The sequence below is a fragment of the Erinaceus europaeus genome, chromosome 13 (assembly GCF_950295315.1).
Source record: "Erinaceus europaeus chromosome 13, mEriEur2.1, whole genome shotgun sequence".
Taxonomy (NCBI): domain Eukaryota; kingdom Metazoa; phylum Chordata; class Mammalia; order Eulipotyphla; family Erinaceidae; genus Erinaceus; species Erinaceus europaeus.
Window position 1 is genome coordinate 96,166,245 of NC_080174.1, and position 23,126 is coordinate 96,189,370.

Consider the following 23,126-nt stretch of genomic DNA (forward strand, 5'->3'; position numbering starts at 1 on the left):
CTCTGAGCATTAAGTAGTGTCCATTCGTATCTTTTTTAATCTTATCTATTTTAAAGTCTATTGTGTCAGATGTGAGAATAGCTGTTCCTGCCCTTTTTTGTAGGCCATTGGCTTGTATGATAATTTTCCATCCTTTTATTTATTTATTTATTTTTTAGGTTTTTTTTTTTTCCCCTCCAGGGTTATTGCTGGGCTCGGTGCCTGCACCATGAATCCACCGCTCCTGGAGGCCATTTTTCCCCCTTTTGGTTGCCCTAGTTGTTGCAGCTTCGTTGCGGTTATTATTGCCATTGTTGACGTTGCTTTGTTGTTGGATAGGACAGAGAGAAATGGAGAGAGGAGGGGAAGACAGAGAGAGAGGGGGAGAGAAAGATAAGACACCTGCAGACCTGCTTCACCGCCCGTGAAGCGACTCCCCTGCAGGTGGGGAGCCGGGGGCTCGAACTGGGATCCTTACGCTGGTCCCTGCGCTTTGCGCCACGTGTGCTTAACCCACTGCGCCACCGCCCGACCCCCGTTTTCCATCCTTTCACTTTAAATCTGTGTTTGTCTTGTTGAGTTAGGTGAGTTTCCTGTAGACAGCATATTAGGTTGTATTTTCTGATCCATCTTCCTACTCTGTGTCTTTTAATAGGTGAATTCAGGCCATTGACATTTATGGATATCAAAGATTGAAGATATTTTAATGCCATTCTTGTAGAATTTTAGAGTGTGTTGATATATGTCCTATTTATGATGGTCTGACTGTTTATAGAAGACCTTTCAAAACTTCTTTCAGGGTAGGCTTGGTGATAGTTGATTCCTTCAACTGTTGCTTGTCTGAGAAGGTTTTGATGCCTCCATCTAGTCTGAATGACAGTCTAGCAGGATATAGTATTCTTGGTTGAAAGCCTTTCTCATTGAGCACTCGATAGATATCTTGCCATTCTCTTCTGGCCTGTAGTGTTTGTGTAGAGAAGTCTTCTGCTAATCTTACGGGTTTTCCTCTGTAGGTGACTCTTTGTTTTTCTCTTGCAGCCTTCAGGATCCTTTCTTTATCCTTATTCCTTTCTATTCTAAATATGATGTGTCTTGGTGTCTTTAAGTCTGGGTTAATTCTGTTTGGGACTCTCTGGGCTTCTTGAATCTTTATGTCTTTGATGTTGTCTAGACTAGAGAAGTTTTCAGCTATTACGGCCTGAAGAATGCTTTCTTCCTCTCCCTTTCTTCCTCTAGTAAGCCAATAATGCGTATATTTTTTCTTTTGAAGTCATCCCATTAGATCTCTTGTTTTCAGTATCTCTTAATCTTTTTTTGAGATATCTTCTTTTTAGTTGTCTCTAATTTGGCCTCGATCTTGCTAATTCTGTCTTCAGCCTCCTTGATTCTATTCTCTCTGCCCTCTACTGTTTTCTGGAGTTCATCTATTTTGTTTCCCTGTTCTGATACTGTTTTAGCTTGTTCAGCTAGTTGTGTTCTTACCTCAGCTATTTCAGCTTTCAGCCCTGATAACCTTGAGATAGTTAGTGTTTTCTTCCAGAGTCTCATTTGTTGTTCCTGTATTTCTGATTACAGTTCTTTCACACTCTTTACTCAGTCCTGTGATTATTTCCTTAGCTAATGTTTGGATGTTGAACTCATTATTTTGTGCTTCACCATTTGGGGGTCTTTTAGCTGGACTGTTGTTCTGGTTTGTTACTCATTGTTCGATAGGACTGAGAGAAATGGAGCGAGGAGAACACAGTGGGGGAGAAAAAGACAGACACCTGCAGACCTACTTCACTGGCTGTGAAGTGACTCCCCTGCAGGTGCGGAGCGGGGGGCTTGAATGAGGACCTTTATGCAGCTCCTTCCACTTTGCACCACCTGCACTTCCCTTTTACTATACATCTTCTTGTTTAAAGAGACTATATATTTCTTTCTGCACATTTACTGTGGTTATTCATGTTTCTACTGATTTTTTTGAGAACATATATTGCTGATTAGGCCTCTGATATATAGCATGTAAATATGTTTATTTATTTTAGTAAATTTCTTCTTTTTTATATTTATTTTTATTTATTCCCTTTTGTTGCCCTTGTTGTTTTATTGTTGTAGTTATTATTGTTGTCATTGTTATTGGATAGGACAGAGAGAAATGGAGAGGGGAGGGGAAAGACAGAGAGAGGGAGATGTTGTTTTGCGCAGGCTATGTTGTTTTCGCCGGGCTGGCTTCACAGGCGGGTAACAGATGACCAGGGACTCATGATTGAGCTGTTGGCAGTATCTCTTTATTCATGCAGGACGCAGCGCAATCTATATCAAGCTAAGCTTAACTAAAGGTACTGTAAAACTCACAATGCTGTCTTTATATATACTTGCCAAGTAGGGTGGGAACAGGATGTGACATAGGGTGGAGAGAAAAGTGACTGGTGAAAATCAGAGTGTGACAAGGAGAGGATCAGGGTGTGACAAGGAGGGGGCGGAGCAGGCGAGAATCCTATCACTGAACCACCAATGCCCTGGAGGGAGGTGCTTGTTAACAGTGGTTATGTAAATAGAATGCAGTGGTTATGTAAATAGAATAGTGTTAAGCAGGGGGGATTTAAACCAAATGAAACAGAAGGGGTCTCATGCATACCAACAATTCCCCCTTTCTTTTTAACTAATGGCCATTGTGGGGAGAACAGAAACCTATATCGTACAGGCATTTTCAAAAGAACTGGCATAAGACATGGAAAACAAAATAGGCGAGCAGCAATAACCAGTGTGATGCCATGGGGAACGTTTCTTGCCTCAAAGGACAAGGCCTAGCAGGCGAAAGGGCATTTCTTGCCTCTGGGAACGCTTCATGCCTCTGGGGCCATCTCTTGCCTCAAAGGGCGTTTCCTGCCTCTGTGGGCATCTCTTGCCTCTTGGGGCGCTTCATGCCTCTGTGGGCATAACCTTATAAGGAAGGGGAGTTTTCTGCCTCTGGGGCAGAGCCTGCAGGCGAGGGGACGTGGTTTATAAAGTCTCAAGGCAATTGGCTGAAGTTAGTCTTTGAGAAACACAGCAGCATGTACCAGTAAGTCTGATGGAGGTTTCAGTCCAAAGTAGCTGACCACAGAAGAAAATGCCAGAGGATGAAACGCTGCACGTCTGTCTCAATGGGGAATGTCGGCCACCAGAATTCTGCTTTTCTGTAGAGAGTGAGCTTTGGAGTCTGTGAATCTGTTTCTTCAGGTCGTTCCAGGTCTCATCATTGGTTTCCGGGGGTGTGTTGTAATCATTCCATCTTGTGGGCGATGTCAGAGAACAGGGGTCCAAATGGATTTCCAGAAATTTTCATCTGAGTAGATGCTTTTTCATGTGAAGACTTGACAGCATGTAGGATTAAGAGTCCCTTGAGGGCATCCTAGTCCAAAAAGCTCCTCGAAATTCCATTTAGGGTGCTTCTGACTGTTCCTGCTGGATTGCTTCAGGCATCTACTTTTAAAAGTGTCTTCCCATCGAAGAAAGAATCCAATCAGGAGAGTAGAACTAACCACGTGTCTCCATACTTGGGAACTGCCAGGGTACTCGAGAATGTTCTTCAAATTAGAGTAGTCCTTCTCCATGGGAAACATTCGAGAAGAAGTCCAGAAAGTCCCAGGGGAAATCCCCATGCACATCCCAAGGTCTACGATCACGGTCATAAAGAACCAAACTGTGGCCCAGAGCAAAATGTAGTCCTTTTCCTCAGGAAACATGGGAGAGGGAGTCCAGAAAGTCCAAGGAGAAATCTCCATGCATCTCCCAAGCTCTATGATCCTGGTCATAAGAAACCAAAGTTCCCGGTCAGGGAACCGAAGTGTGGCCCAGAGTAAAATGTTCCAGAGACAGACTAACTGTCTCATAATGAAACAGTAGAGGCTTTGGCAAACCTCTTCATAAGTAGAAGAGAAGACCATAGTGCATAGGCAGGCAAAGTCTTCACTTATCTGGGAGTTGCGCAGGTCCAGCCCCACGTTGGGCGCCATATGTTGTTTTGCGCGGGCTATGTTGTTTTCGCCGGGCTGGCTTCACGGGCGGGTAACAGACGATCAGGGACTCATGGTTGAGCTGTTGGCAGTATCTCTTTATTCATGCAGGATGCAGCGCAATCTATATCAAGCTAAGCTTAACTAAAGGTACTGTAAAACTCACAATGCTGTCTTTATATATACTTGCCAAGTAGGGTGGGAACAGGATGTGACATAGAGAGGGTGGAGAGAAAAGTGACTGGTGAAAATCAGAGTGTGACAAGGAGAGGATGGAGCAGGCGAGAATCCTATCACTGAACCACCAATGCCCTGGAGGGAGTGCTTTATGTAAATGTAAAAGTGATTTATGTAAATAGACCAAAGCTTTGAATGGGATTAAATCTATCCCTATATAGGCATATGGTTAAACAGAAGCCAGGGGGAGCTGGCATACTATCCAACAGGGAGGGAAAGATAGACACCTGCAGACCTGTTTCACCGCTTGTGAAGCGACACACCTGCAGGTGGGGAGCCAGGGCTTGAACCAGGATCCTTATGTGGGTCTTTGTGCTTAGCGCCACCTGCACTTAACCCGCTGTACTACAGCCCAACTCCCTTTTATTTATTTTTTTTTACTGCATCTCTTTGTCTTGATGATTGGTCTTGTCATTATACCAAATATTTTCAGTTATAGTCTCAGTGGTTCACTTCTCCATTTATTTACTTATTTCAGATGTTGAGCTTATGTCTCTGAAGACATTTCTAAATCAAATATTATGTACTGTACTGCAGATGACTTCTGAGGATTTTTTGGATACCAGTCTAACATACAGGTGCTTAATGAAATTGGAGTTTAACCATGGTTTAACCATGGTGTCATGTGATGGTGTTGTTTTTTATATGCATGTGGTGACTGACTCATTTTCCTCCACATCATTTTTTATATATATAGGGACTTCACCTATTTAATTTCAGCATCATTTTCTTGCTTTAAACATGTTCTTAGGGATTTTGATGGAGACGTGCATAGCATGTATATGCCACTTTTAAAATGGTCATTTAGTTTTGATAATCATTAATAATCCACCAGTAATCAACATTTTTGTTTTCCTTATGTCTATTTCACAGCAATTTATAGTTTTTGAAGATTATTTCTTGAAAAAATTTTGTTGCAAATGTATGGGAGTCAGGCAGTAGCACTGTGTTTTAAATGCATGTGGTGCAAAACATTTCTTTTGCCCTCTTATTTTTTTCTGCCACCATAGTTATTTCTTGAACTCAGAGTCAGAACATGAATCCAATACTCAAGAAAGCCATTTTTCCCCTCCATTTTATTTGATAGGATAGCAAGAAATGGAGAGTGGAACAGAGGTCAAAGAGCCACGTGCAGGCCTGTTCACTGCTTATGAAGTGTCCCCTACTCAGGAGTGAAGCAAGCCTCAAATCTCCATTTCTGTCTGTACTATCCAACAATGACAAGATCGATAACAACAGCAACAATAAAAACAAGGGCAACAAAAAGGGAAATAAATTAATACGATAACATAAAGTTCTTTTTTAAAAATATTTATTCCCTTTTGTTGCCCTTGTTGTTCTATTGTTGTAGTTATTCTTGTTGTCCTTGTAGTTGTTGGATAGGACAGAGAGAAATGGAGAGAGGAAGGGAAGACAGAGAGGGGGAGAGAAAGATAGACACCTGCAGACCTGCTTCACCGCCTGTGAAGCGACTCCCCTTCAGGTGGGGAGCCGAGGCTCGAACTGGGATCCTTACTCTGGTCCTTCCACTTTGTGCTACCTGTGCTTAACCCGCTGCGCTACATCCCGACTCCCATAAAGTTCTTTTTTAAAAAATATTTAAGTAATTTATTCCCTTTTTGCCCTTGTTGTTTTATTGTTGTAGTTATTGCTGTTATTGATGTTGTTGTTGTTGGATTGGACAGAGAAAATAGAGAGAGGAGAGGAAGACAGAGAGTGTGAGGGAAAGATAGACAGCTGCAGACCTGCTTCACTGCCTGTGAAGAGACTCCCTTGCAGGTGGGGAACCGGGGGCTAGAACCAGTATCCTTACTCCAGTTCTTGCACTTTGCGCCACGAGTGTTTAACCCACAGCGCTAACGCCCGACTCCCAACATAAAGTTCTTTTAAAAAATTATACTTCTTATTAAAGAGGGAAATTTAGAGGGATGTAGATTACTGGATAATAGTTCTTTTCTCTGCCACCAGGGTTATTTCTTGAGCTCTGTGTCAGAACTTTTGCTCAAGATATGTATTTTTTCTTTCCATTTTATTTGACAGGACAGATAGTAATCGAGAGTGGAATAGGGGTAGAGAGAGAGAGAGACACACACCTCCAGTCCTGTATCACTACTCATGAAGTGTCCCCCTCTCAGGTGGGATGCAGTTCTCAATCCTAGGTCCTGTGTTTTGGTGATATGGTACACTTAACTAGGTACAATAGTGCCCTGCACCTGATAATTCTTACTTATTTGTTTAACATTCTTTTGTTTTTTTACTTCTTTTTTTTTTTTTTGGACAGTGACACTACAGAGAACCTTAATGTGGTATGATCACTCTAAAAGTATAATTTCCATGCTTCCATAATGATGTTAATTTTTTTTAAGAAAGGATTAATTAACAAAACCATAGGGTAGGAGGGGTACAACTCCACACAATTCCCACCACCCAATCTCCATACCCCACCCCCTCCCCTGATAGCTTTCCCATTCTCTGTCTCTGGGAGCATGGACCCAGGGTCATTGTGGGTTGTAGAAGGTGGAAGGTCTGGCTTCTGTAATTGCTTCCCTGCTGAACACGGGCATTGACTGGTCGGTCCATATTCCCAGTCTGCCTCTCTCTTTCTCTATTAGGGTGGGTCTCTGGGGAAGCAGAGCTCCAGGGCACATTGGTGGGGTCTTCAGTCAAGGGAAGCCTGATGACATCTGGAACCTGGTGACTGAAAAGAGAGTTAACATACAAAGCCAAACAAATTGTTGAGCAATCATGGACCCAAAGGTTGGAATAGTGGAGAGGAAGTGTTAGGGGGATACTTACTGCAAACTCTAGTGTACTTCTGCTTTCAGGTATATATTTTGCAGTAGTTTATGGATACGTGTGAACATATGCTCTCTCTCATAGAAACTGGTGTATATCTAGGTTTTGGGACTTTGTTAGAAAGTGAACCACCTGAGATGGAATTAGAGTATACTATGAAAGGAAAGGTTTCACCCGAGTAATGAAGCTGAAGTGTTGTCATTCCACACGTGAAGTCTCTGGACACAGTCTGAAGTGAAGCATGTTGAGGTGGCAATCGTTGCGTTGATTATGTTGTGATCAGCAGATGCAATACTATTTGATATGGATTGGGAGAGGCATACGGGAAAGTGGGCCCTATCCAATAGTTCCAGGACTGGGGGAAGTAGAGGCTCTAAGTGGAGATGTGAGGTTCCTGGCTGTAATTTGGTCAGGTCCTGCTTTTAGTTTCCCTTTCAGATCTTCTTACTTAACTTCTGTTGATGAGTGGGATCATCCCATACTCATCTTTATCTTTCTGACTTAGCTCACTTAACATAATTCCTTCTAGCTCTGTCCAAGATGGGTCAGAGAAGGTGGGTTCATTGTTCTTGATAGCTGCATAGTATTCCATTGTGTATATATACCACAGCTTTCTCAGCCACTCATCTGTTGTTGGGCACCTGGGTTGCTTCCAGGTTTTAGCAGCCATTGTGAATTGTGCTGCTGTGAATATAGGAGTACACACGTCTTTTTGGTTGGGTGTTATGGAGTTCTTGGGGTATAACCCCAGGAGAGGAATTACTGGATCATATGGAAGGTCCATGTCTAGCCTTCTGAGAGTTTTCCAGACTGCTCTCCTCAGAGGCCGTACCAATTTACATTCCCACCAGCAATGTAAAAGGGTTCCTCTGTCCCCATAACCTCTCCAGCATTTGTTGCTGCTGTCCTTTTTGATGTATGCCATTCTTATAGGAGTGAGGTGGTATCTTAGTGTTGTCTTAATTTGCATTTCTCTGACAATCAGTGACCTAGAACAATTTTTCATATGTTTGTTAGCCTTTTGGATCTCCTCTGGAGTGAATGTTTTGTTCATATCCTCTGCCCATTTTTGGATGGGGTCATTTGCTTTTTTGGTGCTAAGTTTGCTGATCTCTTTATATATTTTGGTGATTAGTTTCTTGTCTGATGTATGAATGATGTTACTTTTATAAAGAGCCATGTGTGGCTAGAGATGTTTCATTTCTAACAAACTTAACATAATCATCATGTGTTCTTTCTTATCCCATCTTTTTTTTTTATCACTGGCTTCATTATAAATTTATTACACCCGTGGTCCAGGAGGTGGCACAGTGATAAAGCTTTGGAGTCTTAAGCATGAGGTCCTGAGTTCAGTCCCCAGCAGCATATGTGCCAGAGTGATGTCTGGTTCTTTCTCTCTCCTATCTTTCTCATAAATAAAATATTTTTAAAAATTATTACACCCAGTGGCCATTTTTTTCTTATTTATATTTTTGTGTTTTATATAGGTGAAGAGAATTTAATAAGGAAATTGAAGTAGAGATATCTCTATCTCTGTGTGTGGGGGTCAGTTGAGATTATTATTCATGTATGATAAATTAAATTAATGTTTATTTTCTTTTAATGAGAAGAACTGAAGGTACTAAGAAGATACATCAGACTTTAAGCTCTAAGTCCCCAGGGGCTATAGGTTCAATTCCAGTGACTTTTCTATTTCACTCTCCCTATCAAATTCTCTTTACTTATATAAACTTTACATTATAAATAAGGAAGACAGTATCCACAACCTCTAAGCACTTGTGAAGAGTGCTTCATCCCCTGCATGTGAGAACTAGGATATTGAATGTAGGTCCTTTTGTATGGCAATGTAAGCACCCTATGAGTTGTACTCCCACACAGCCATTAAGGTTTTATCATTTACTAATTACAAAACTATAGAGGGGGAATAGTGAGAATAGGGATATCTGTTTGTACTCAGGGCTTCGTGAAAGAGAGTCCAATGGTCTAATCAATCTAACAACTTATAGAGCATGATTAAGAGGTATTTGGTTTTCAAGTCATCAAAGACAATTTGTAGATGAGACAATCATTCACAGGCTTTATAAAGTAGAAACTATGACAAATCTGTCACTCACATTTTCTCACATGAACACATTGCATATATTTAAGGGCTCAGTGACCTATGAAGATGTAACTGTGATATTCACTCAAGAGGAGTGGGCACTATTAAATCCTTCAGAGAAGAAACTCTACAGAGATGTGATGCGTGAAAACTTGAGCAACTTTTGTTCAATAGGTAACTCTGATCGCCTTAATTTTTCAACTATAAGACAAATCCCTTTTGTTCACCAGTGTAGAAACGGAGATACTGTTCAGTGAGCAAGGTTTGATTGTGACTCGTGATGGATTAAGAATTCAATCTACTTGTATAATTTCTAATACTTTTTATATTTTGTAATTTTAGAAAAGATACAAGAACATTCCACCAAAGCGCAGCATAATTTGCATGGGTGTAAACAAAGGTGAGAGTTACATTTACAGTAAAGCGTGATGTATCACCTAAAAAGCTACTGTGTTTTCAAAAGTGTTGTCTCTGTAATTTACTGAGATCAGGTGCCTGTATGGTTTCCCTGTATAAGGAGACTCATGGGTTCTTAATGGTGTGCTCTCTACTGACTTAACAATTGCATGTGACCTCTTTTAATACAATTCATTCAGAAAATGAAAGTTATAGTCACTGCCACAAATAGATCAAATTTTTAAATAAGCAAATCAAAAATATTTCATGACTAGGTTATAGAATAATTGGACAAGTGGACTCCAATATGATGTATGTGATGTACATGAGTGAAGTTCCCATCTGAGTCACTGAGTACCATAATGATGTTCTACATTATCTGTCTTTTCTCCACTTTATAGGAAAATCTTTCTCACATGTTACAAGGAAATGGAAATTTTTAAAAGGGGCAAAGATGCTATGTACTTATAAAATAGTACACTTAGAAACAATAAGAATATCTTCAATGTATGAACATCTATATTTTTAAAAAATATTTTTTATTTTCTCTTTTGTTATCCTTGTTTTCATTGTTGTTGTATTATTGTTATTGATGTTGTCATTGTTAGATAGGACAGAGAGAAATGGAGAGAGGAGGCAAAGACAGAGGGAGTGAAAGGTAGATATCTGCAGACCTACTTCACCACCTGTGAAACAACCCCCCTGAAGGAGGGGAGCCGGAGCTCGAACTGGGATCCTTGCAAATATCTATATTTCTATGATACTTAAGAGGTAGCCCTTCTAGAAAATATCAATATTTTCAGTGAAAATTTTTAACACAAAGCCAGAAGTTGGTATTAATAAATAGAAGTTCAATTAATGCATGCAAAATACCTGTAATGATATCATTATATTTGGCATAATATATTTATATGAAAGTATTTTGGTATTATCAGTTTTTATCTTTATCTACTTATGTATGAGACACCCAGAAATCAATAGGAATGAGGAGGTAGCGAGGGGAGACACAAAGACTCCTGTATTCCTACTTCACCACTTGCAAAGCTTTCTGCCTGCAGGTGGGGACTGGGGCTTGAATCATGTTCTTTGCTCATTGTAGCATGTGCCCAGCCCTTTTTCCATTTTTTAACTTGAGATATTTTTATTATTTTTCATTATCTGTGATTTTTTTAGTATATGTTTTTTAAAAATAATTATTAACCCTTTTGTTTGTTTTTTATTGTTGTTGTAGTTATTGTTGTTATTGATGTTGTCATTTTTGGATAGGACAGAGAGAAATGGAACAAGGAGGGGAAGACAGAGGGGGAGAGAAAGATAGACACCTGCAGACCTGCTTCACCGCCTGTGTAGCGACTCCCCCGCAAGGGAGCCAGGGGCTTAAACCAGGATCCTTACACTTTGCACCACATGCGTTTAACCTGCTGTGCTACTGCCCAACTCCCTCAGTATATGTTTTAGTCATATCTATTTCTAATGTGTGATTTGTGGGTTATTAAGTAAATAATGTCCTACATTTTGATAATCAACTACAGTTTTATTCAATAAAATGTCATTAATTAATTGTTCATTATTTTACAGTAATACAACAGTAAAAATCTCTGAGGACAAAGATAGTCAGAGTGCTAGAATATCTCAAGAATGTAAAGTATACAACAAATTATTCACTTATCCTATTCATCTTCAAAAACATGAAAGAATTCACAGTGGAGAGAAACCCTATGAATATAAACAACGTAATAGAACAATCAGGAGATCCAGTCATCTTAGGGAACATGAAAAAACTCACAGTGGAGAGAAACCCTATGAATGTAAACAATGTAGTAAAACATTCAGGCGATCCAATCATCTTCGAACACATGAAAGAATTCACAGTGGAGAGAAACCCTATGAATGTAAACAATGTAGTAAAACATTCAGTTCTTCCAGTCATCTTCAGAGACATGAAGGAATTCACAGTGGAGAGAAACCCAATGAGTGTAAACAATGTAGTAAAACATCCCGGCAATTTGGTGGTCTTCAGAAACATGAAAGAATTCACAATGGAGTGAAGCCCTATGAATGCAAACAGTGTAGTAAAACATTCAGTTGTTCCAGTAGTCTTCGTACACATGAAAGAATTCACAGTGTAGAGAAACCCTATGAATGTAAACTGTGTAGTAAAATATTCAGTTCTTCCAGTCATCTTCAGAGACATGAAAGAATTCACAGTGGAGAGAAACCCTATAAGTGTAAACAATGTAGTAAAACATTCAGTCGTTCCAGTTGTCTTCAGACACATGAAAGAATTCACAGTGGCGAGAAACCCTATGAATGTAAACAGTGTAGTAAAACATTCAATTGTTCCAGTCATCTTCGGTCACATGAAAGAATTCATAGTGGAGAGAAACCTTATGAATGTAAACTATGTAATAAAACATTCACATTTTCCAGTAGTCTTCGGAAACATGAAAGAATTCACAGTGGAGAGAAACCCTATGAATGTAAACTATGTAGTAAAACATTCACTTGTTCCAGTAGTCTTCGGAAACATGAAAGAATTCACATTAGAGAGAAACTCTATGAATGTAAACAATGTAATAAAACATTCAGTTGTTCCAGTTATCTTCGGACACATGAAAGAATTCACAGTGGAGAAAAACGCTATGAATGTAAACTATGTAGTAAAACATTCAGTTCTTCCAGTTATCTTCGGACACATGAAAGAATTCACAGTGGAGAGAAACCCTATGAATGTAAACTATGTAGTAAAACATTCCGTTGTTCTAGTAATCTTCAGACACATGAAAGAATTCACAGTAGAGAGAAATCCTTTGAATGTAAACAATGAAGTAAAGCATTCATGGTTTCTTGATTTCTTCAGTTACATGAAAGAACTCACAGTGGAGAGAAATAAACCTCATGAATGTAACCATGTAGCCTAACATTCATTTAAGCCAGTTTTTGTAAGAGATTTGAAAGATCTCACAGTGGAAAGAAACCCAGTGACTATAAATAGCAAAACATTGATTCAAGCCTGTCATCTTTGTTAACATGAAATAACTCACAATGGAGAGAAATGTGATGAATATAATCAGTGTTGAAAACATTTCATTATTCCAGTCCTCTTTGTAGACATGAAAGAATTCACAGTGAAGCAAAACCTTATGAATGTAATAAAGCATTAGATGTTCCACTAAATTCTAATACGTGAAAATATTCACAATAGAAATTAATCTTTTGAACATAAACTGGACTAAGATTAGGAAAAGAGATGCAAGCCAGTCAATGAATCTGCTTACCTGATTGCGTTTCTGCAGAAATTTTTTATAATTGGCAATAGTAATGCCATGTTACGAGCCTTAATGACGTTAGGGTCTTTAAGGTCCCTACTACTACTACTAGCGTTTGCCATTTAAGGTCCCTGAAAGTGACTATATAAAATTTTAATAAAAGGAAAAAAAAAAAAAAATGCAACCAGAGACTAGTGGTTCAATATAATAGTTTTCAGATGTGAGCTTCTACACTCTCCATTTCGTCCTCTCCATTTCTCTCTATCCTATCCAACAACAACATCAATAACAACTACTACAATAATAAAAAATAGAAAAAAGAATAAATAATAAAAACAATTCTTGGGACTCAGCCAGTAGTACAGCAGGTTAAGCACACAAGGCATCAAGCCCAAGAAGTGGCGTAAGGATCCTGGTTGAAGCCCTGAGCTCACGACCTGAAGGGGAGTTGCTTCACAGGTGTTGAAGAAGGTCTGCTGGTGTCTATCACTTCCTGTCTCATCTTACTCTTTCCATTTGTGTCCTAACAATGACAACATCAATAAGAACAGTAATAGTAACTACAAGAACAATAAAATTTTGTTTTTTAATATTTATTTCCGTTTGTTGTGGTTATTATTGTCTTTGGATAGGACAGAGAGAAACAGGAGAGGAAGACGGGGAAAGACACCTGCAGACCTTCATCGCCTGTGAAGCATCTTAAATCCTGATCCACATGTGCTTAACCAGCTGCACTACTGCCTGACCCCAAATCAAAATTTTTTTTAAAAGATAAACAATTCTTGTTAGTGAAGATATTGTAGAATGACTTTACAGACATAGTAAGTAACTGGTACTTGAGAGCCCAGTGAATGTAAAACAGTGGAATAAGAATGGATGCTACAATATGTGAATCTTAAAACTTTTTTACATATTTATTTTCCCTTTTTTGTGCCCTTGTTTTTTTATTGTTGTAATCATTATTAGTGTTGTTATTGATGTTGTCGTTAGGACAGAGAGAAATGGAGAGAGGAGGGGGTCAGCCATTAGCACAGCGGGTTCAGCGCATGTGGCGGGAAGTGCAAGGACCACAAGGATCAAGGTTCCAGCCCCTGGCTCCACACCTGCAGGGGGTCGCTTCACAGGTAGTGAAGCAGCTCTGCAGGTGTCCGTCTTTCTTTCCTTCTCTCCATTTCTCTCTGTCTTATCCAGCAATGAGAGCAATGGCAACAACAGCAGTAATGTCAAGAACAACAAAAAACAAATGGAAAAATTGAAAAAAGGAGTGATGAATGGAACACACGAGGTGGGACTTTAATTAGCTGTCCTCTGTCACTGCTGATCCAGGGACTCAAAGGGGCCAGGTAGGAGGGTTGGAAAGCAGTGAGGACTCCGCGTGGCTGAGGCGTGCTGACACCAACCTGGGACTCTGGAGCCATAGAAACAAGAATCTGAAGAACCATTATGCTACTTACCCTCTGCATACAGCAGTTTTGTAATTCAACACTCCCTTGATTAAAGGATTTTTTGTTTTGTCATTCATTCATTTATTTACTCATGTATTTTTTTTTATTAGTGATTTAATAATGATTAACAAGATCATTGATTCCTATCACCGGAGCTCCATGTCCACCAGAGTGCCCTCCACTGGAAGCTTCCATATTCTTTATCCATTTTAATATTTATTTTTCGTTGCCCTTGTTTTATTATTGTTGTCATCATTGTTGGACAGGACAGAGAGAAATGGAGAGGGGGAAAGATAGACACTTCCAGCCCTGCTTCACTGTTGTGAAGCAACGTCCCTATAGGTGAGGAGACAGGGGCTTGAACCAAGATCCTTAAGCCAGTCTTTGCGCCACCAGTAGGGTGTATTTTTATTGCCACCAAAGTTATGGCTGGAGCTTAGTTCCAGGACTGTGAATCCACAGTTCCTGCTGGCCATTTTTCCTTGTTTTTTTTTTTTTCTTTTCATTTGATAGGACAGAGAGAAATTGAGAGGGGAGAAGGAGAGAGGAAGACCAGGTGGTGGCATGCCTAAGTATACACATTATAGTGTACAAGGATCTAGGTTCAAGCCCCTGCAGAGGAAAGCTTCATTAAGGGTAAAGCAGGGCTGCAGCTGTCTGTGTCTCTCTTCCTCTTTATCTCCTCTACCTTCAGTTTCTCCCTGTCTGTGTCCACTAATAAAGATAAAGTATTTTTAAGAAATGAGGAGAGACGGAATTGGGTGATAGTGCAGCAGGATCAGTGCAGGTGGTGCAAAATGCAAGGAAAGCATTAGGATCCCAGTTCGAGCCCTTGGCTCCTCACCTGCTACTTCACCTGTAGTGAAACATATCTGCAAGTGTTTTTTTTTTCAATTTTCTTTTTATTATTTATTCATTCCCTTTTGTTGCTCTTGTTTTACTGTTGTAATTATTATTTTTGTTACTGATGTCATCATCGTTGGATAGGACAGAGAAATGGAGAGAGGAGGGAAAGATGGGGAGAGACACCTGCAAACCTGCTTCACCATTTGTAAAGCGACTTCCTTGCAGGTGGGGAGCCAGGGCTTGAACCAGGATCTTTAAGCCGGTTCTTGTGCTTTCTGTCACCTGCACTTACCGCTATGCTACCTCCCAACTCCCAGGTGTCTTTTTCTCCTTTCTTCCCCATCTCCATTTCTCTCTGTCCTAACAACAATGACATCAGTAACAATAATAATACCTATAACAAAAATGGAAAACAAGGACAACAAAAGGAAAAATAAATATTAAACAACAAATTTTTAAAATATAGACAAAAATCTTCAGCCTTGGTTCATCACTCAAGTTTTCCTTCCTGCAGTTAGGGAGCAGGGTCTTGAACCTGGTTCATTTTGCATGGTAGCATGTGCACTGCACTAAAGCCCCACCACCCAGCCCCTAATGAAAAAAATGTTTAATACAGGGTAAGGTTTTGCATAATCTAAACTAGACAAAAAACGAATAAAAAGAAATGGAATGTTGGGCTGTAAGTGCAGTGGGTTAAGTGCAGGTGGCACAAAGCCCAAGGACCTGCGTAAGGATAATGGTTGGAGCCCCCAGCTCCCCACCTGCAGGGGGGTTTCTTCAAAAGCAGTTAAGCAGGTCTGTGGTGTCTTTCCTCCTGTCTACCCTTCCTCTCCATCTCTGTCCTATCCAACATCGATGACATCAATAACTACAATAAAAAAGGCCAACAAAAAGAGGATAAATGTTTAAAAAATTAAAAAGGAATGTAGCCAGGTCTGGAGTTGGGTCGCTGAGTGAAATGTCTGCCTTGCTCCGTGTGCAGCCAGCTTCCGGCCAGCCCTGGCCCTGTCATGAGGCCCAACAATTGAAGAGCCCCTGTTTCTTTGGTTCTTGGGACAATCAGCAAAGAACTGAAGAGTGAAACACAGGAGTTTGAAGCAAAGAAGGTTTCATACAGTATTAGCAAGCAGACACACTCTGGGGGGTTTCTGTAGAGTGACTCTCGAGTTACAAAGTATTTTATGGTTTTTAATCTATATATTGGGAAACAGTCTGCATTTCTGAGGTGGAAATGATGTACCTGATTGACAAGCTGGGTGACACCCTGTATGTGCTCAGTGCCTGTAATTACAATGCTTACAGAAAAGCTCTAGGGGGTGATGTGGAGCAATAACCCAGTGGTTATTTCTACATTCCTTCAAAAAATTTTATTATCTTTATATTATCTTTATTGGCTAGTGATAGCCAGAGATCAAGAGGGAAGGGGGAGGCAGAGAGGGAGAGAGACACCTGCAGCCCTACTTCACCACTCCTGAAGCTTTCCCCCTGCACATGGGGACCAGCAGCTTGAGCCCAGATCTTTGTGCACTGTAATGTGCAAACACAGTTCCCACTACCAGAGTTCTCCATTGGAAGCTTCCCGATTCTTTATCCTTCTGAGAGTATGGACCAAAGATCTTTCTGGAATGCAGAAGGTAAAAGGTCTCGCTCCTGTAATTGCTTCTCCACTGGACATGGGTGTTGGTAGGTGGATCCACACCCCCAGCCTGTTTCTCTTCTTATCTCCTCCTCTCACAATTTATTTATATACTTTCCCACATTTGAGAGCTTCTCTCTGCTCTAATCCAACTTTCTAGTCATATTCTCTTGACACCATGTTCCCAGACTATATTTTTAGTCCACCTGCATGTTAGCTGTCTGGCTCAGGTAAAAATTACTAAAGTTGAGAGCAGGGCAGCAGACATGGCGGGCAGGGCCACAGCCTATCCTGGCCGCCACCCCAGGACACCCCGGTCCGCGCCTTCTGCACAGCTGGCCCGCCCGCCCTCCTTCTATGAAGTCTGGGCACATCCCGCACCACCTGGAGACCGTGGACTCCCTGCTGGGACTGGGCCCCCCTGGCAGAGATCCCCAACTCGGCTCTGAAGTCAGAAAAGCTAGAATACACAGAGATCCCTGCAGAGATCGCAACCTACAATTTCTGGAGCTGAAGTTGCACAAGAAGCCACCGCTGGACAATGCACTCCCCGAACGGCTAAGACAGTACAGATCTAAATTCGTGTTTAAAATGACATGTCTTCGTAACAAAGGTTTCTCTCCTTGTGTATTAAAGACCATGTTAAAAAAAAAAAGACCATGTTTACGTGTGTGTTTAAAGTTTGGTAAACATTAACGTTAAAGTTAAAAATGTAACTTTAAGGCTATATTCTTACCAGACAGAGTTAAATGAAAAAGGTTTTCAACATAATTCTCATAAAGATAAAATTAACTTACATTTAAAGTCTGAGGTAAAAATTAGTTAAAAATCAATATATTTTAACTAAGTTGGTCTAAAAAAACCTGTGCACACCTAGGGTGTGTCTCCATCTTAAATGGGTGTAACAAAAGGTTAAATAGACTTGTTGATATGTGAAACTCTCAAATTCCTTCTCAGTTAGAAATGTTAGATTGCGCTATAGTTATGCTAATGATTCTCATGCCTGAGGCTTTTTTCTTTCCATGGTTCTTATGTTTACCTTTCCACATTCTATTGTTTAAACTTTAAACAACCTTAAAATCATACTAAAAAAGACTTCCAATTGTAATAGTTATCAATTGTGATAAACTTCTAACCTCTTACAAGTTTTGTTTCATAGTAAGTAAATTGCAGCTGTCAAGTTCTCTACAGAAAAGCAGAATTCCAGGAGCTAACCTTCCTCATACAACTTTCCACCCCCTGGCATTCTTCTGTGGACATCTGCTTTGGACTGGAATTTCTATCGGACTCATTGGTACACCTCTTGGACACTTTGCACAAAACTAGCAGCTTCTCAGCTTCTCTTTATGCTACTGGGTTTCTCAAAGACTGACTGCAGCCAGCTGCCTTGAGACTCTAGGCCTTACCCTCTTCCCATGCTAGGTAATGCCCATAGAGAAAAAAAATGCCCGTTGAAAAATGCAAGTAACGCCCCCCAGAGGCAAAAAAAGAAAAAGCCCCCAGAGGCCAGAAATGATTTTTTAGCTGATAAAGTCTTGCCCACAGAGGCAAAAATGCCCCCCTCAGGCCTTCCCTTGGCAGCACACTGGTTCTTGTTGCTTGCTTACATGTTCCTCCATGTTTGTGCCAGTTTCTTTTTTTAAAAATGCCTGTACGATATAGGTTTCTGTTCACCCCTGATACTATGGTCATTTAGTTAAAAAGAAAAGGGCGAATTGTTGCTATGCTTCACATTGGTTTGGTCTCCCCCCACCCCACCCCCCCTGCCTCTGTGAGGTGGTGGTTCAGCCCCTGCTAGTTTCGCGCGCTCCCTTCTCCATGCCCTGGACTCCTACGGACTTGCAGAGTGCTTGCTGCTACTGCCAGAGAAGGATGCAGGACAGATCTGTGTGGTGATTAGGTTAGTTTCTGAATCGTTGTTCCTGAATAAATAAATACAGCTTCTCTGCCCAGCTGTGTGTCCTTGAGTCTCTTTCTACTGCCGCGAAGCTAGCCTGGCCTGCTGGCTCCCGAACTCTAACGACAACTAATAAAATTGAAAAATATTTCAGGAGGAAAACAGAGAGGGGGAACTTACTTATACGTATCTTAGGAGTGGGAGGAGGGGGATGTAGAAATGAATATTTGTGGGGCTGGGTGTGTTGCACATGTTACAGTGCACAAGGACCCAGGTTTGAGTCCCCTGTCCCCAACTGCAGTGGAAAAGTTGCAAGCAGTGAAGCAGATCTGTAGCTGTCTCTCTGTTTCTCTCCCTCTCTGTCTCTGGAAATATATATATATATAGAGAGAGAGAGAGAGAGGAAAAGGGAGAGGGAGTGAGGGAGATACTAAAATAAAATCCGAAAATGTTCCAGAAGCCTCTGGGCCTGGGTTACATCCTTGGAGTACAGCTCATTGATGGGGCAAGTCTGCGCCCTAGTGATTTCATCAATTTGCAGGAGACTTTTGGTTTTGCTGCTTTTTCATCCATTTTCATTCTTTTGTTTTTAACCTGAGCACTGTTCAGCTGTAGCTAGTGGTTGTGCTTATGATGGTGTAGGGTGTTGAACCTGGAACTTTGGAGCCTCAGGCGTGAGAGTCGTTTTGGGTCTTCAATCCTGGATGGGGCTCCTAAGCTCTCCTGGCTACATTATCTGGGCTTCTCAAGCTCTCCCCTGGCTACTACTAAACTTTCCTGTGTCTACATTCCTGACTCTACTTGCACCACTTAGTGTCTCATATTTGTAACACTTGATGCTAAAACCTCTGGAGCTAACCCCTCTATTGCCATTCTTGTCACACATTTCTCTCCAAGAGTCTTCCCCAGTATTGAGAACCATACTCAAAAGTTGTAATCATATTTAAAATACTAAAAAGATAGGGCGGAGGGTAGATAGCATAATGGTTATGCAAAGAGATTCTCATGCTTGAGGCTCCAAAGCCTCAGGTTCAATCCTCTATTGCCATTCTTGTCACACATTTCTCTCCAAGAGTCTTCCCCAGTATTGAGAACCATACTCAAAAGTTGTAATCATATTTAAAATACTAAAAAGATAGGGCGGAGGGTAGATAGCATAATGGTTATGCAAAGAGATTCTCATGCTTGAGGCTCCAAAGCCTCAGGTTCAATCCTCCCTCCATCATAAGCCACCGTTGGATAGTGCTCTGCTTTAAAAAGGGAGGGATCGGACAGTAGCACAGGGGGTTAAGTGCATGTGGCACCAAGTGCAAGAATCAGCTCATGGATCCCTATTCGAGCTCCCAGGTCCCCAAGTGCAGGGGAGTCAATTCACAGGTGGTGAAGCAGGTCTGCAGGTGTCTTTCTCTCCCCCTTTGATTTCCCTTCCTCTCTCCATTTCTCTCTGTCCTATATAACAACAATGACTCAATAACAACAACTATAACTACAACAATAATAAAACAAGGGCAAAAAAGGGGAAAATTAATAAACATTAAAAATTTAAAAATACTAAAAAGATAAGTACTGTCAGCCATTATGGTGAATGCTTAAACAAATACAAATGGAAATGTCATGTTGTCCAGCAACTCCACTACTAGGCATAGACCCAAAGGATATAACAACACTGATTCAAAGGGATATGCATAACCCCACAATCATAGTGGTCATATTTGTCAGGAAATCGTGAGGATGTGGTTGAACTTGGCAGGGCTTGACCTGAGGACTGCGTCTTTCCTGTCAGTCTCTCTACCAAGAGGTTGAGCAAAGAGGGACAGAAGTAACCCCCAAGGTGTTCCTCGTCCTATCAGACTCCCTGCCTCACAAAGCACCCCAAATTCATGACACTATGGCCACTAGATAAAAAGGAAGGGGGAGATGTCAGGGAAATTGTGAGCAGCCTCACAAAGCATTAAGCCAATTCCCTCTGTGCAACCCTGCATTCCTGATACTATGGCCTATCTACATAATCATGTTTTGCCTGAGAGATCCCCACCCATTCCATTTCTTTGATCTATCTTCTTTCTACCCTCCCTACTTGCAGGGAATCATTAATACCAGTTAAAACCCTGGCAACAGTTGCTAAGGAAGTTCCTACCTATCCAGTCCGCTTTAGCCTTTCTCTGCCCCTTTCCTAGCCATTTCCATTTTTGACTTGCCACTTCCTGGTGTACCATTTAAAAGCATTCGCTCTCTGATCAATAAAGTTATTTCATTGCATCACCACGAGTTAATGAGTCATCTCTCCCGCATCGCTGAGTGAGTAGCAACCTAAGCTGGCTCCGGTTGAATTCTCTTCAACCCAGAGAGTACACGCCTGGGAAGAGGCACCCCAGCAGCTCCCTTTTTGGTAGACACATCTCCAGCTGCCCCCACTGCTTCTGTGGCTCCTCCTCCCCCTGCTTCATTGCTATCGGACACAGAATACCTTTGCCGGCATCGTGACAGCTTTTTCTGTGGAGCAAGTCCACGCATTCCCAGTAAATGTTAGCTCCAATAGAGACCTCATACATGGTATCTGTATACCTCCACAGATCTTAAGGAATTACCAGGCGGTTAGGGAGGATGAGATTCATGTTCCATGGACCAGATCTATTTTACAAGGCTTTCTCCAGAACCTTAACATTCCCCAAGACTGGAGGGATGTAGCTCATGCTATGCTCCCAGGTCCACTCTTCGTTCAATAGAAAACCTTTTTCAGGAATGAATGCCTTCAGCAAGCCCACAGGAACAATCAGAACCAGCCTAACTGGGATTTTGAGGCCCTTTTTGGAATAGGATGATGGGAGACAGGTCTCCAGCAGTTAGAAACAAAATTTTCCCCTGGTGAGTTTGATCAGGTACGTCTCTTTGCATTACAAGTGTAGGAGTGTTAAGTATCCCCCACAGTAGCTGCTTCAGCCCCCACTCTCTCCCTTTGCCAAGAACCTGATGAATCCCTAGCCAAATTCATTACCAGGGTCCAATCAGGTTTGGAGAGAAAGATTCCTGATCCTGATGCCAGTTTCCTCCTCTTGTGATCTATCGTCTGGGATGGAATGCTTCCTGATTTCCATCAGGTATGCCTCAGTCTTAAAGACGAGCACCTTGACAGATGATTTGTGGCAACTCGAGATAAATTCTAAAAGCTACCAAGTTTTAGCCATGGAACAAGCCCTTACTGCTGCTTTAGAGAAGCAAAAAAGGGACTGCTTTAGGTGTGTCAGTTCTGGCCACTGGAGGAATGAGTGCCCCAGTCCTAAGCATAACTTCTGCCCCCAGCCAGATTCCCAGAAGCCTGGAACACCTTGTCCTAGATGCCAGAAATGATTTCATTGGAGGAAAGATTGTCAAAGTTTCATAAATTGGTCCCCCCTTGCCACTTTTGCCAGAAGCAGTACAGCCCTCACCCTGATGTTCAAAAGAAACCCCAGAGTGTTGCTCTAGCAAGCCCACAGCAGTTGCCACATTAACACTGATGAGATAGAGACTTGTTCCTCCCAGCTGTTACCTAAGCAACACCCCCAATTCTTTTAGCCACTGCTCCTTAAAAAACTCCCTGACTCAATTGGCTTTTTTTTTTTTTTTTTTTTTTTAATTTTTTTTTTTTCCTCCTCCAGGGTTATTGCTGGGCTCGGTGCCTGCACCATGAATCCACCGCTCCTGGAGGCCATTTTTTTCCCCCTTTCGTTGCCCTTGTTGTAGCTTCGTTGTGTCTATTATTATTGCCCTTGTTGACGCAATTCGTTGTTGGATAGGACAGAGAGAAATGGAGAGAGGAGGGGAAGACAGAGAAGGGGAGAGAAAGATAGACACCTGCAGACCTGCTTCACCGCCTGTGAAGCGACTCCCCTGCAGGTGGGGAGCCGGGGGCTGGAACCGGGATCCTTACGCCGGTCCCTGCGCTTTGCGCCACATGCGCTTAACCCACTGCGCCACCACCCGACCCCCCTCAATTGGCTTTTTAATACGCCTGTCTGGGTGGAGCAATGGCCCTTACCCAAGGAAAAATTAAAAGTTCTAAAATATCTTGTCCAGGAACAATTATATCTCAGTCACATCTGACATTTCCGCCATCCATGGAACACTCCTCTTTTCCTCATCAAAAAGTGCTCTGGCAAGTGGCAGCTTCTGCAGGACTCCGAGCAGTAAACAAAACCGTGCAGGTTTGGGGGTCTCCCCAGAGGGGCTTGCCTCTCACCTGTGCCATCCCTGCATGGGTCCCCGTAGTTGCCATAGACTTACAGGACTGCTTCTTTTCCATTCCCCTCTATCTGCTTGATTGCAAATGCTTTGTGTTCTCTGTCCCGTCTATCAATAACTCGGGGCCAGCAGACTGCTACGAATGGAAGTTACTTCCCCAGGGGATGGCCAACAGTCCCAGCACATGCCAAGAAGTCCTTAAAGCCGCATTCTTCCATATATTCCTGAAGATCTTAATATTTACCATTACGTAGATGATATTTTAATATGGGATAAACCAGACAGACCCCTCCTCGGCCATGCATGACCTTCTCATCCCCACC

General features: G+C 41.6%; 1 protein-coding gene and 1 pseudogene across 3 annotated transcripts in view; both read left to right on the top strand.

The window, feature by feature from the left end:
- Positions 1-17,340, top strand: part of LOC132542424 (zinc finger protein 709-like) — a 30,610-nt gene extending 13,270 nt beyond the window's left edge. For all 3 annotated transcript variants that reach the window (XM_060205031.1, XM_060205033.1, XM_060205030.1), the window contains 3 exons: positions 9,141-9,267; positions 9,436-9,493; positions 11,068-17,340. In XM_060205031.1, the coding sequence (XP_060061014.1) occupies positions 9,141-9,267; positions 9,436-9,493; positions 11,068-12,316 (1,434 nt within the window). In that variant the 3' untranslated portion in view covers positions 12,317-17,340. The remainder of the gene's footprint in view (positions 1-9,140; positions 9,268-9,435; positions 9,494-11,067) is intronic.
- Positions 12,744-12,907, top strand: LOC132532580 (small nucleolar RNA SNORA33; annotated as a pseudogene).
- Positions 17,341-23,126: the final 5,786 nt, after the last annotated feature.